Raw genomic sequence first — 15,406 nt, forward strand, 5'->3', positions numbered from 1 at the left:
TGTGTATGTTCATCTATTAGCTTTCAAAGCCAAAATACCCACACTCAACTGACAATCACAGAAACACTAGTTTTTATGAATAACAAAAAGTGCATTTGATAGGTTTCTTCTGAGAACATAGAGATACATAAATCTACATGATTATTCTGTAACATTGAACAAATTACAAGTTATTTCAGATGACTTTCACTATTCAACTAAATGCTTCTATATTCTACAGGCAAGGAAACTGAGCTAACTACCATGGAAACTTCAATCATGCAATCACAAAAGTGCTAATCAAGTGTTTACTAGTCAGAGTACAGTACTCTTTGGGGTGGCCCATCTACAGAGTTCTTTCTGCCAAAGGACATTTTAAAGAGCACACAGATTAGCAGGATAGCTCCTGTTGCATTCCACTTCCCCACTCACTTGTCCTCTGCAATAGTCCTACGTTTTAAATCTTCAAGCAATTTTACTTTTGCCAGTAAAATGCCACCTTTTAGTAAGTCCTGTAACCAATTATATTTTCAGGTATGCTGACCGTTTGCTTCCCCTCCTTTCACATAGAGCTGTCATTTCTTATTCTTAACCTGAGAAATATTACTTATGCATCCTGTGTCATCCATCCCTCTTCTTCCAGAGCAGGTCATTTTAAATCTCTGATCAAATTCTAGAAAACTATTTCCTCATAAAGATGAATTAATCTTTCCAAGAGCACTTGTCTTATCAGACTATATGTTTTATATAACACCACAAGGGTATGATTTTTTTTTTATTATTATTTTATATTAAGAATTAACCTTGGGAGAAAAAAAAGAAGCAAAAACTGGAAGTAAATAGTCACTACTTTCAACATACAGTATTTTAAAATGTGTACCACAGTGCAAACATGAATTTAAAAGACAGGTTAGTTAGGCATTTTGGCCCACACCTTTGATCCCAGCACTTTGGAGGCAGAGGAAGAAAGATCTCTGAGTTTGAGACAAGCTTGATCTAGAACTACAAAACAAAAACAAATAAAAAAAATTTAAGATTTAAAGAGATAGATTGCAAGAAGAATGTCAACAGAGATATAATTTATTGACCTTGCAGTCACATAATTGGCATATTTTTATCATGAAAAAGGACACTAACTTTTCCCTCGTATTTTACAATTTGATTCACATACAAGTTAAAATTAAACAAATTCAAAGGCATTGAAGATACTGGATGATAAAAATGACCCCAGAAACGTGCACATGATCAAAAATAAAAAAAGACATTATCTAAGAATATTATTATACTATATACACTATAGAACCCACAGCTGGATCTTGTCCCACTTAGGACACAATGTATGGAGAAATGGAAGGTGGTGTGCTTATTATAAACCCAGTGCAGGCTAGGAGGAACCAGCATTTTAGCTGTTGTAGTTCATACAAAAGCAGCCCAGCCTTCCCTGCATTATAAAGCTGCCCAGCAATACAATACAGCTCTAAACCAGCACAAAGGACTCTGAATGGAGAGGTCCAAGGAGTTTACAAAAGGGTCAACACTAAGGATTAACACTCCACCAAACCGTTTGATAAGAGTAAAAATCATTGAGACCTGTTTTTTGTTTGTATGATTTACTGGATGGATTTTTTTCAAGTCAGGATTTCTCTGTGTATCCCTGGCTGTCCAGGAACTTGCTTTGTAGACTAGGAACAGGTCTGGGATTATTAAAGATATGGGTCACCACCATCTCAGGAAGACTTTGAACTCTAAAGATCAGGGACAACATCCTATCACTTCTACAAAGAGTTCTCACGGGAAAACTAATAAGCCACTGTGGGTCTCTGTTCTTCTTTTGCAAAATGGAGACTAGCATACTTCTCAAAGGTTTACTTTCCTTAATATAAAGATTTATAATCTATGGTCTGGAGAGATGGCTCAGTAGTTAAGAGCACTGACTCCTCTTCCAGAGGTCCTGAGTTCAATTCCCAGAAACCACATGGTAGCTCACAACCATCTGCAATGGGATCCGATGCCCTCTTCTGGTGTGTTTGAAGACAGCGACAGTATACTCATATACATAAAATAAATAAACCTTAAAAAAGTTTACAAGGCAGGTGTGGTGGTGCACACCTCTGTGCAGGCAGAGGCAGGCGGATTTCTGAGTTCAAGGCCAGCCTGGTCTACAGAGTGAGTTCCAGGACAGCCAGGGCTACACAGAGAAACCCTGCCTCAAAAAAACAAAAACAAAACAAAACAAAAAAAAGTGTGTGTGTGTATCTTGAGGATGATATATTTAAAGGCAGAGCCCCTTAATGCTATTAATTTTTTGTTAATAGTATTTCTAATATTGGCAGCTTATTTGAGGGTTGCTTATCATTCCTGTTTTGTAGGTGGATAACTATATACAATTTATGTGGAACGCTGAGTATATGATGATAAATATTCAGTAAACATTTTCATGATAAAACTGATCAAACTGTATACATAGTTCCAATTTTGTTTTTGTAAAGAAGTATTTTAAGTGGGTAGAGAGATGGCTCAGCAGTTATAATTGCTGCTCTTGTTAAGGACCCAGGTTCAGTTCCCAGAACCCACATGTCAACTCATAATTCTCTCTAACTCCAGGTCCAGGAGACCCAACAACTTTTCTGATGGCCTAAACACTATTTATATGTGTTACATATATATACATGCAAACACTCATATACACAAAATATTTTTTTGAATTATATAAAAAACAAGTATGTTAAAATTGATAAGCAAAAACATCAAAATGTGGCTGGTAACTGCTGATAAAATAACAGGGAACTTTGTTCTTCTATTTTTCTATAGTTTTAAAACTTTCTATAGTCTGGGCATGCTAGTATACATCTTTACTCTCAGCACCCTAGAGGCAGAGTCAGGTCAACACTTATGAGGTCAAGGTCTACTTTTTCTTTACTGTGACATTTTAGGCCAGCCAGTAGTACATAATGAAACTTTGAGAAACAAAACAAACAACAAACCACCACATATACACAAACACACACACACACCCTTTCTATAATAAAAATCTTTCTTAATTAAAAAGATTTTAAAAAATATGTACGTAGCCAGGCAGTGGTGGCGCACACCTTTAATCCCAGCATGTGGGAGGCAGAGGCAGAGGCAGAGGGGCAGAGGGGCAGAGGGGCAGAGGCAGGTGGATTTCTGAGTTCGAAGCCAGACTGGTCTACAGAGTGAGTTCCAGGACAGTCAAGGCTATACAGAGAAACCCTGTCTCAAAAAACAAAACAAAACAAAAATGTATGTAAAGTATGCACATATGTGTGGGCTGGTGTGCTTCCCTATGTAAGCACATGTGGAGGGCAGGATGTCTTTCCTTAATAGTAGCCCCCCCCCCCCCCCCCCGGAAAGTCACAGGACAACCTGCAGGAGTTGTTTCTCTCCTTCTGCCATATGAACTCTCAGGATGTAACTCAGACAGTTTCTGAACCTGAAGCTTGTCACTCTGACTATACTGGCTGTCCAGGAAGCTTAGAGGAACCCACCTGTCTTCACCTCTACCATCTCAGTGCTGGGGTTCTAGGTGTATGCCAGTGTCTGGCTTTTAAGGGTAGGTTCTAGACATCTGAACTCAGGGCCTTATGCTAAAGCAACAAGCACTTTACCCACTGAGTGGTCTTTCTAGGCAAAAAATAAAAATAAAAAGTAAAAAAAATTTAAATTATATAATCATAGATAAGGCAACAAAAGGAAAGGTCAGGGCTAAAAAGAAAACACACTCAAGATTCACCCTTGAGAGTGGGATTCAACACACAGAGTAATGTGGGAGCGTCTAGGAGTTAAACACAGAAGGAAACAAACATCCCAAGATCTGACACATCTGCTACTGGAAAGACACTATTAAGGGGCAAAGTACTTAAAAAAAAGTTTAATATTCCTTAATTAGGTAAAATCCTAAATCTCTTCTACTAAAAACAAAAACCAAAATGCAACAAAAAAGGCCACAGAGCAGGAAGGAGGGGCTGAGCAGTGAGAGTCCCCTTGAGCTCACTCTGCCCTAATCCTAAATTGGAAGACCAGGTCACCAAATTGCCACATCTGTGAAGGCCAAGACCCAAGCACCAGGCTGCAGAGAGACTCTAAACAAAATCTACCAAAGGGGGAAAATAAAGTTGGGTGTGGTGGTAGACAGCTATAATCCTGGAACTCTGGAGGTGAACAAGATAATCAATAGTCAGATAGTTGAGGTTGAGGCCTCCCTGGGCTACATGGGACACTATATCCAAAAACAAAAGAAACAATCAAACAAAGAGCCCCAAACAACTAAAACAAACCTAAACAAAGGCAAAGCACCTCATCTGGAGAGAACCTGTAGAACACTGTTCCAAAAAGAAAACCAGTAAACAATGAAACCGAGGACTAAATTATACAATAGTAATATATTATTAATGGAGAGACTGGACAGCAGTTAAGACCACTAGCTCCTTTTCCAGAGAATCCAAGTTTGAGCCCCACTACCCACAAGGCAGCTCAAAACCCTACATAACCCAGTTCTAAGGGACCTGAACAAAAATTAATAGGACTAGCATATAAAGTTCTTAAAGGTTTATAAGAACACTGAATCACCCCTCACAAAAACAAACAAACAAAAACCAGACAATAATTCAAAACAGGTAACATGAAAGAAAAAGAAAACAAATCATCCTGGCACAGTGAGTCACACCTTTCCCTGCACTTGGAAGGCTGCAGAGGCAGGAAGATCTCTGTGACGTCATCCTGGTCTACAGAGTGAGACCCAGGACAGCCAGGGTTACACAGAGAAACCCTGCCTCAAAACAGCAACAGCAACAACCGCCCCCCCCCCCCCCCAGCAAAGCAACAACAAAAGTTAATTGTAAGGAACAAGATGTTAGTGCTTTGAGAGCAACAAAAGTTGAAGCAAATGATGGCAATATGTTATTTACCTCTCAAATGAGCGCACGCCTTTAATCCCAGCACTTGGGAGGCAGAGGCAGGCGAATTTCTGAGTTAGAGGCCAGCCTGGTCTAGAGTGAGTTCCAGGACAGCCAGGGCTATACAGAGAAACCCTGTCTCGAAAAACCGAAAAAAAAAAAAAAAAAAAACCAAAAAACAAAAAAACAAAACAAAACAAAAAAGAATAATCAATGCTCAAAGAATTAAGTAAAAAGCATTCCACTGTAACTGGCTAAAAGTAATCGTAGCCAATGCTGATTGAAGGGCAATCTGGCAATGGCCATGATGTAATTATATTTTAGTAAATTTTCTCTTTCTTTTTTGGTTTTTGAGATAGAGTTTCTTTGTGTAGTCTTGGGTGTCCTGGCTGTAGACCAGGCTGGCCTTGAACTAACAGAGGTCCATTTGTCTCTGCCTCTCCAGTGCTAGGGCGAAAGTCCTGTGTCACCACCACCCAGCTCAAAAAATACATTTCTTAGGATGTATGTAAAGGAAATTAAGTATGGACAAAAGTCATAATGACAAAGACATTCATTACATTACTATTCACAGAAAAGAATGGAAACTGTTATCCCTCACTTCATTTTGTAGGCTTCATTAACACAACAGACCTACATTCAACAATGCCACAGTTCCAAGCTATCTCTGTGAAAGTATTTTAAATACCATGGCTTTAAAATCATCTGCTCAAAAGGATTCTGAAAACCCAGGACAGAAAAGCCAGTACTAGTGTCTTGGCACAGAACTGTCCACTCCAACTACTCCCACAGGTACTTATGATGATCAGTACCAAGTTCTGGCCATGTGCTAACAAACACAACTGTTCTTTCTTTGGCTCTGGCAGTGACATTGAAGGCCATGATTCGCTTAGTTCAATGTCCTATAAGGCACTGCCTTACACACAGAGAACCAGAAGTAGCATACATTATCCTGTATAAAGTTTAAAAAGTTAAAAGCAAGCTGGGCGTGGTGGTGCACACCTTTAATCCCAGCACTCGGGAGGCAGAGGCAGGCGGATTTCTGAGTTCGAGGCTAGCCTGGTCTACAAAGTGAGTTCGAGGAGAGCCAGGGCTACACAGAGAAACCCTGTCTCGAAAAACCAAAAAAAAAAAAAACCCCAAACAAAAAAACTTCCTCCACCAAAAAACCCAAAACAAACAAATAGGCAAACAAGCAAACAAAAGAAAACAAAACCTAAGACACATGACAAGATTTTTTTTTTAAAGAGGGGAGGGGAGTAGGTCTGAAGGAAGTCATGGTCCAGCTTTCTATCATCCCATTATCTGAATAAAGTATGGAGCTGGACAGATGGCTCAGCAGGCTAAGAGCACTTGTTCTTTCAGAAGAATAGAGTTCAGTTTCTAGCACCCACGTCAGGCAGCTCAATAAAGCAATCTTTTTTTTTTTTTTTTTTTTTTTTTTTTTTTTTTTTTGGTTTTTCGAGACAGGGTTTTTCTGTATATCCCTGGCTGTCCTGGCCTGGAACTCACTTTGTAGACCAGGCTGGCCTTGAACTCAGAAATCCGCCTGCCTCTGCCTCTTGAGTGCTGGGATTAAAGGCATGCACCACGGCTCAATACATCAATCTTAAAAGAAAATGAAGAAAAAGAGCCAAGCATAGTGGTACACATCTTTAATCCTAGCAACAGCAGGTTGATTTCTGTGAGTTCAAGGCCATCCTGATCTACATAGGGTTTCAGGCTACCATAACTGCACAGAAAGACCCTGCCTCCAAAAACAAACAAATAAAACAACAAAAAAGTGCTTGAGCTCAACACAATGACTCACACCTTTGATCCAGTGCTCATGTGCATATACCCACACAAATACATGCAATAAAGTAAATCTTTAATAGTTAAAAAAGAGAAAGAACAAACGGTCGGTAGGTTCCCAGTCTAGAGTGAGAAAGAGAGAGAGAGAGAGAGAGAGAGAGAGAGAGAACAAATGGTTGGTTCAAACTGTCATCAATTTAAAACTATCAGTACACTTTTCAAAGCCCAACAACAGTATTCATTTACTTAAGATTTTGATATTAGAATAGACAACTCTAAATAATAATTAATGGTATTGGGAAGCATGAATATAGAATGGCAGGATTTTAAAAATTATATACATATATTAATCTGTAATAAAATGCTTTAAAATAAAGTTTAAGAAATGTTGTAATATGAAACACATTTAAAAAAATTCTTCTGAAGAGACTAAGATAACTTAGCTTGGGGCTGAAGAGATGGCTCAGTGGTTAAGAGCACTGACTGCTCTTCCAGAAGTCCTGAGTTCAATTCCCACAACCATCTATACTAGGATCTGATACCCTATTCTGTAATACAGGCATACATAGAAGGAAATAGAGCAATCATACACATAAATAAATAAATCTTTTTAAAAAGTTTGTTTTTTTAGGGATGTCTTAGCTTTTTGAGTTCTGTTCATAGTCTACCAATTATGATGAGACTGGGCAAGCAACTTTATCTTTCTTTAGAAAGTGAATTAGGGGGGCTGGAGAGATGGCTCAGCAGTTAAGAACACCGACTGCTCTTCTGAAGGTCCTGAGTTCAATTCCCAGCAACCACATGGTGGCTCACAACCATCAGCACAGCTACAGTGTACTCATATACATTAAATAAATAAATAAATAAGTTTTAAAAAGTGAATTAGGAATGTCTGTTCTGCCTTCTTCACATATGTATAGGTATGATTAAATTTGAAAAGCAGGAAGATACAAATGAAGTTATAATAAATATAAATGTCATTAAATTCTTAGAAAATGCTGAAGAGTAGGCCAATGCCATTCTTCCATAAAAATTGAGATTTAAACAACCTTAATGTTTCTTTTAATATTCTCTTACCTAAATAATTACATCTATAAATATACAGTGTGGGGATACACAGACTGACTAGAAGTTAGGAGTATATACTGCTTTGACTCAGGACCCATGTTCCATTCCCTTTAAAACCCAAATTCTGTTAGGCAGCTCACAAATGACTTTACCTTCAACCCCAGGAGATCCAAAGCCCTCTTTTGGACTCTGCAAGCACCTGAGCCTATACATATACATACCCACACAAAGACATACAACAGGCAAAACACTTATACACATTAAGATTAAAAAAAAATGTATACACATCCAAAGAGCTATAACCATTAAGCCAATCTTACCTTTTGCTCTGCTTGTATGAACTCTTGCACGGACCCAAACAACATCATCAGCTTTTTGAACTGTCAGGTCCTTAACTCGAACCAAAACTCTATCTGTAATACACAATAAAGCAATTTTAAAATTCAGATTTACAGTGATAATTGTCTGATATCCAGCTTAAAGCCTTGCTATCACTTTAATAGTTCTCTTTGATGTTTTCTCTCTATGCAATGCCTCCTTTATGAACTGCAGGTCCTAACTACACTCTACTATCTTCTATTTGCTACCACCTTAAACCAAGCTACTTGCCTTAGACTAGAGCAAAATGCTCCTAACTATCCTTCTTCTAAGTTAGTCTATCCTGTAGTCATAAACATTTCACACTGCAAATTTGTCCAACATGTCAATGCTTTTAAGTAGCCAAATACAGTGTACCTCGACTGCCCGGGCCAAAGCTAATAGGATGATTTGTGTACATGCTGTGAAAACAGCCACCTGATGTAAATAGGCTAGTTACGAGGGTCTCTGACAGGCCTGAATAATCATAGTATCTCATTCCTTGGAACTCTGAATAACCAAGGGAAGCATTGATTAATACTAATATATAAATGCCAGGAAGGCTCTTGAAATTCCTTGTCTCAGGTTGAGATGGTGTAGGCCCAGGGCTGTAGTTAGCATCTTTCCCACTAGCAGGAGTTCATGGGAGAGAATGAGAAAATGTCCTAAAGGAGGCAAAGCCAAGTGATAAAGAAAGTGCTAAAGATTAGCTAGTCTCTAATACAGCGGGTTCTCAACCTGTAGGCCAAGTCCTCTCTGGGGTGGATGACCCTTTCACAGGGGTCTACTTTGTCTAAATACTCATAAGTTAGTCTCATAAGGTGAAGATGCAACTGTAACGAAATACAGTTTACAGGAGAACACTATGGTTCTCAAGGCCCAAAGCAAAGGAAACCAAAGAAGAATGCTGCCAGTAGACTATAGACCAAGAGGACATCTGCTGCATCTACCGTGCAAATCCAGGACACACATATTGTGAGAGAGAAAAGACAGAGCAGCCAGGCGTGGTGGCGCACGACTTTAATCCCAGAACTCCGGAGGCAGAGGCAGGTTGATTTCTGAATTCGAGGCCAGCCTGGTCTACAAAGTGAGTTCCAGGACAGCCAGAGCTACACAGAGAAACCCTGTCTCGAAAAAACAAAAAAGATAACCAACCAAATAAAAAAAGACAGAGCAGCCTGAGGGTTTAAAGAGATCTGGTAGAGCAATGATGGCACTTGCCTTTAATCCCAGCACTCAGGAGGAGAGGCAGGTAGCTATCTTTGAGTTTGAGACCAGCTTGGTCTACAAAGTGAATTCCAGGACAGCCAGGACTACAAAGAAATCCAGTTTCAACAAACAAACCAAAAATTTAAAAATTAGAACTGATTGGATTGGTGGTACATGCTAGTTATAAATCAGCACTCAGAGGGGTAGAGGGGAAGTCAGCAGTTAAAAGTCACTCTCTGCCACACAGAGTTCAAGACCAGCCTGGGTAATTCTAATTCACAAGACTCTGCCTCAAACAAACAAACAAACAAACAAACAAACATATTCTTTTCCAGATTAAGACCTACAGGCTGATAATATTTACAGAGTGTGTTAACATCCATAAACCTTTAGTCAACCCTATTTTAAACTTCATGAAGTATTCTAGAATTACAAGGAAAATACTAACCTGGCTTTTCTTGTGATTGTATCATAGAAGATATCCCATATCTCTCTTTAGCATAATCCTAGGGAAAAAAATTTTTTGGTAAAATGACTTTTAATTTAAATACATAAATACAAGTACCTAGAACTACAAATAAATTTGTATTAATTTCCAAAAGTACACTTTTAAACTCAGCCATTTTAAATATGGAAATTTGTTCACTTATGTATGTGCTTACTACAAAGAAAAAAAGCACCCAGTTTCTGGTTATATATTTATTATATTTACATATGTGCATAGATATATCATGCATAATAGTACTCCCAGGTATAACTTACACATGCATAGAATGCTTCTTAACTACCTTATTCCAAGGGAGATTAATCTACTTCAAAGAAGAGATATAAATTTGCCCTGTGAAGGGAGTAAGATGAAGTCCTACAGTTTTATTAACTTCCTATCACAGGAAGAGGTGTTCAAAGAGAACCAACGCTTTGGGTAAGGTTTCTGAGCACCAGATGTTCACTTGTTAGAAATCGGAGCTGTTTGATACACGCTAACTACAACTTTCCTTTTGTAAAACACGACCAGAAAATTCACCTGCCTCCTATTTCTACAACTAATAACAGGTTACATAGTTTGAGAATGGCAATATTATCAAATTTCATGGAGTAAGTTAGGAAGAGGAGCTGAAGTTCAGGCTATAAACTACACTTATTAAACAGTTACGTAGTCTTTCATTTTATCTTACCTTACCTCTACAATGTTCTTAAGTTCCTTCCATTTATTTATAGAACTCTATTATAATGTCTACCATATACTGTATCTTATACCTATACTACTTACAATGGTGTGTTGATAATTTATACAATTAGACACACTAACACACAAAAATAATTTCCTTAAATTTTTTTTTAACAAGGTAGTTTTGAAAGATGTCTGAAACAGTTTCTGTTCTTCTACATTCTCTTGTTGAAATTGTTTCTTCAATATGAGAGAACTGTCACATAATGGTATGTGCCATAAATAGGTGGTGCATTTGAACCAAAGGGGGGTGAAAATAAGAAAAAAAAGTGTTATTGTTTCTATTTAGTACTCACATTTCAGCAGAACTAAATAGTAACTTATTATTCTGAGTTATGATGTAGTTAGCAAATGCTGAATTCCTCCACCAAAAAATTAGGAGCCAGGAAAAGATTAAGACTTAAGTATTACTACAAACACCTAACTTAGAGGATTTCAAACCTTGACTTCTGCAAAGTGCTATGGATCACTGAGGGTTATCTCTGGGAATTGCACTACCCTACCTCACAGAGTCACTGAGAAAGGAAACCAAGATAACACGTGTTGGCAGCTGTCACAAGGAAAAGTCATTAAATACACTGGCAGCTCGTGCTGCAAAGGGCTGTCTTTACTGGCCAGAACATTATGAGGGCTGAGGGTATCGATTAGTGGTGCTTTATCAGAAATGTCCGGGGACTGGGCTGGTGTGTTCCGTGCAGGACGTGCTAACCTAGGAAGGCTCGAGTGAACCTCGCCGCAGCTACTTCCGGTTCCGCGAGCGCCCACGTTTGCCTGTCCCCCCACCCCCAGGAACACGGTTCTTCCAGGCCACGGTCCCAAGAGTTAACAGTCCCGAGTAGTTGAGGCCGCGAGCCCAGGCACGGCCCCTGGGGTCCTCGGGAGCACTGGCCTGCGACGCGACACCCCACGCCGCGGCCTGCGAGTAAAGCGCTGACGGGAGCTACGGAAGCGGCGCCCGGATCGCCCCACTCCCTCCCTCAGCGCACTCCCCGACCCGGGGGGAAAGGAGGAAACCCACTTCCGCCGCGTCCACGATCTCCCGCGGCTTCTCCTGACCCTTACGGCTGGCGTTGGTGCTGGGCATCAGGACACTGGATTTGGGGAGTGGATACCACCCTCCCTCGCAGGCTTCCGTAGGACAGGCTAAGAAGCGGCTCCCTCCCGCACAGTCTCGCCCTCCCAGCCCGGGTTCTAAGCCCCCAGTCTCCGCGTGGAACCTTGGCTTCGGAAATATCGCGAGAGCCACAGCGAGCTCTCGCGCGCCGCCGCCAGCTCCTCCCTCTGCCCCGCCCACGGGAGTCATGGGGCGTGGCCCAGAAGTGGGTGTGGTCTCGCAGGATAGGCTCCGAGGAATCTTCCCTGCAGAGCCTCTTGACATACCTACCCTCTTGGTCTAACTTCATTCCAGTTAATTGTCTTCCCCTTGCTCCCAGAGTCCCTCTTTTTAAATTTAATTCTAATTATTTTAAAGACAGGGTCTGTGTAATGCTGTCTGGCCTGGAACTCACGAGGATCCTCCTGCCTCTGCTCCCTGAGTGCTGGGATTAAGAGTGTGAAACACCACGAGCTTGCTTACTTGTATATTTAGAGACAGGGAGTTGGGGGTGGGGTGAGTATCATTGTTTCACCCTCCCTGGCAGACAGCTTGTCTCGCGTCCTGCCAGCTGGGATCTCCGCTTTTGGAATTGATGCCTTCACTGCCCTGTGGAAGCCTGTCTCTTGGGTCAGAGGAGGTCTCTGGGCAACCTGCTCTGTGTGGGAAGGCAGGATGCTGTGTTAGAGGTAGGCAGGTAGGCTCCTAAGGCAGGATGGAGTACTGTTTTAAAAGCAATAGCCTACAGGTTTTCCTTGACTTGTTGTGTTGTGAAAGGCAATGCATAGTATAGTGTTGGTTGTCTAATGGGTGAATCTTCCCTAAATTAGACTTTTGAAAAATGCTGTCGTTTTTATTGAATGTGGGCTTTGGTAATTCGGGCCTGCAGTTAACAGCACTCAGGAAGCAGAGGCCAGCCTTGTTTGCGTAGTGAGACTCTATCTTAAAACAACAACCAAGAAGGAAAAGTTTGTTGGGATGAAATTTGAAGACTTGATTACATACTACTTCCGGTGCTGGACACAAGCTTTAGCCGTCTTTGTCACATTTTAGCTGTCTGTAGTGTCTTATCTTGACATAAAATGTCATGGTCAATACTTGTTAACAGGATACAATTGGACCCTCCTCCCCAACCCTACCTTATCCCCTCAAATGAAAGCTCTCTGGGAATAACTTTACTTAGATCTGGAATCCAGGTAAGATTTTACTTAGATCTGGAATCCAGGTAAGATAGATATGGTGGCTCCAGAAGTGTAGTTTACTATGTAGTTATAGGTGGGGGAAAATATGGTTCAATTAACTCATCAGTGGTTATAAATATGTGCTTTGTGCTAAGCGTTATATAAACCATTGGCAATAAAATGATTACTGATGGTTCTGGCCAGGATCCTGAGCTGATCTTTCTACTTGACGCAGGCTGACTGCCGAGAAGAGACACATCTTAATCTGCTACTGTTTGCTCAAAACAGAAGAATGTATTCATTCCTTAGGGAATGATAGTGAATACTTATGGTCAATAGCACATTCCATTATAGTCAAGGGATTCCAATGCAGAAAGCATCTGAATTGGCTCCATTTCTAAAAGAAGTATTTATTCTCTTAGCCTTAGTACTAATGTATGCCCTGATCGACAGAAGGCAACATATAAATTCTATTGTCATTTGGTAGGGTGGAATTGTCATATTTCAGTGTGTCCACAAGACTCCTTTTGTTTGTTTGTTTCTTGTTGTTTTCCTGCATATGTCTTACTGTGCTCCTTTGCTTTGATAGAATATTCTTATTTAGGTCATAACTTTGGAGTAACGATGTAAATATGTGTAAGAAATATCAACTATGACTTTTTCTATCGAATACTGTAAAACTTGTGTTTAAAACCAGGAATTCAAATCTGTTTATCTCCCTTTCCTTACAAGACTTATGAAAATGCTTTAGTTCCCTACCCAGTAAAACCTTTGTTTACACAAAGGCTCCATGCTCTAGACTAGGAATTCAATGGCCTGGAACAGTGACCCTTTTCTCCTTGGAGCAGTGACCCCTTCCTGCTTCTTCCATTTCCTGTGCACCAGTTCTTTGCAGACTAGCCAACTGAATAAGACTGTGAGGTCGGACCCCAGCCAATGGGGAAAAGACACAGCTGAGGTAAAATAAAAACCAAATGTACTTCCTGTGTTGGGATGTTTGCTCTTCAGAGGATACCCTTTGATCAAGAGTCAAGTTTGCCTTGTCCAGATACTTCGGTTGGACTGGTCATGTCTTTCTCTGTGTTCCTGAACTTATTTCTAACAATATGTGCTCTTGCTTTCTCACCTAACAGAAGAAAAGCATTTGCTAGCTACATCAATGGACACACGCTATACTCCTGAGGTCTCCCAAGTGTCAGTAGTTGGGGTTTCTCAGCAGAAGAGCATCTTGGCAGATTGGGGCCAAGGAATGCCATAAAGTCACACATGCAACAGACCTCACTCAAGAGATTTAGTGGGGCTTGGGGGAGGGTATACAAAGACAGCCTTTGAGCAAGGATGGAGGAGAAAGAGAACAAGTTGTGAAGACACAGGCTTTATAAAGGGATACAGTAAATGTGCACAGGGAGAATACGCCACCTACGATGATTGGAAATGGGCTGCATTTGGTGACTGGTGAGATGACGTGGCTGCTGTCTCTTGAGTTACTGAAGGCAGGCTGGGTAGGGAAGACCTGGTTCTGGAATGAGGATGGTTCTTAGTTTTCTTATATTCCTCTCTCTTATTTATTATAAAAGGTGAGGAATAGGAAGGGGTGACAGGTGAGGTAGAAATGGGGGCGCCGTGTTCCTTAGATTGCTTCCTGCTGTCTGGGGATGGCGACATCTTTGGAGCACTGTTGATCCTCACCAGCAGGACATATTCAGCAGTCATAAGTCTCTGGCCCCGTGGCTAGGGGTTGGTGGTCCTGTAAGAACTGATTAAATGTTTGATTGGAGAGTTTTTTAATTTGTCGTCGGAGAAAGGTAGAGAAGAGACTGATAAAGTTAGTAAAAACAGGAAATGGAGAAGGGAGAGGGTCATGAAGGGAAGTATTCACTTCCATACGGGGCCCTCAGAGGCCCAGGGACTGGAGGCATTGAGTTTTTCCTTACCTTTTTGGAGGTCTGTTTGGAGCTGGTGGATTTTTGTTTTGTATTGTACTGGATTGGCTGACATAGAAGCATCGTCCCTCTTGGAGAAGAGGCAAAGGCCACCTTTTCAGTTGTCAAAAGATCTAGTTCTTGTCCATGTTGGAGGACCACTGCTGCCAAGAGTCAATTTGTCCTTGAAGGGTGAGTAGGGTTTCAGATCCTCCATATGTTGGAGGATCTGAATGCACTGGGAACATGACTGAAGAACCTTGCCAGGGAGGTGGTCAGTCCTGCTGGTCCACATAATTCCTGTGATGGCCAGAAGGGGCAGGATTTGAACTGGCCTTTTATTATGTAGGGCAGCTATTGAGTCCACAACCAGAATCAGTACAGGCTTTTCTTCTTGTGTCATCCGCAACTTGGGGAAGAGAAATACTAGCATGCAAACTCCTAACCAACTGGCAGGTAGGTGACGGGAGACTTGAGTACTATGAAGAATCAAAGCACTGGGATACTGGGACTGAGATGGGGTGGCAAGGGTTAGAGTTTTATTGCAGTCTAAGAAATTTAATGCCCCTACAAAATGTGTCCTGGATGCCTCATAGTTGTTTGCCATGCCAAAGAGAGTGATATGAAAAAGGTAAGGAGTTGTGACGACACTGGACTCA

The 15,406-nt window shown here is 40.8% G+C and overlaps 1 protein-coding gene across 2 annotated transcripts in view; it reads right to left on the bottom strand.

Annotated features, from left to right (window-relative positions):
• Dars (aspartyl-tRNA synthetase) overlaps positions 1-11,834 on the bottom strand; it is a 53,710-nt gene extending 41,876 nt beyond the window's left edge. The window contains exons 1-4 of one of the 2 annotated variants that reach the window (NM_145507.2): positions 11,570-11,834; positions 9,772-9,829; positions 8,078-8,170; positions 6,536-6,812 (exon numbers count right to left, since the gene is read on the bottom strand). In NM_145507.2, coding sequence (NP_663482.2) covers positions 6,766-6,812; positions 8,078-8,170; positions 9,772-9,829; positions 11,570-11,635 — 264 coding nt within the window. In that variant the 5' untranslated portion in view covers positions 11,636-11,834 and the 3' untranslated portion in view covers positions 6,536-6,765. Of the gene's footprint in view, positions 1-6,535; positions 6,813-8,077; positions 8,171-9,771; positions 9,830-11,569 lie in introns of those variants that run through there. The other variant, NM_177445.5, reaches the window with a different exon arrangement.
• Between the last annotated feature and the right edge of the window lie 3,572 nt (positions 11,835-15,406).

The sequence above is a fragment of the Mus musculus genome, chromosome 1 (genome assembly GCF_000001635.26).
Source record: "Mus musculus strain C57BL/6J chromosome 1, GRCm38.p6 C57BL/6J".
NCBI lineage: Eukaryota > Metazoa > Chordata > Mammalia > Rodentia > Muridae > Mus > Mus musculus.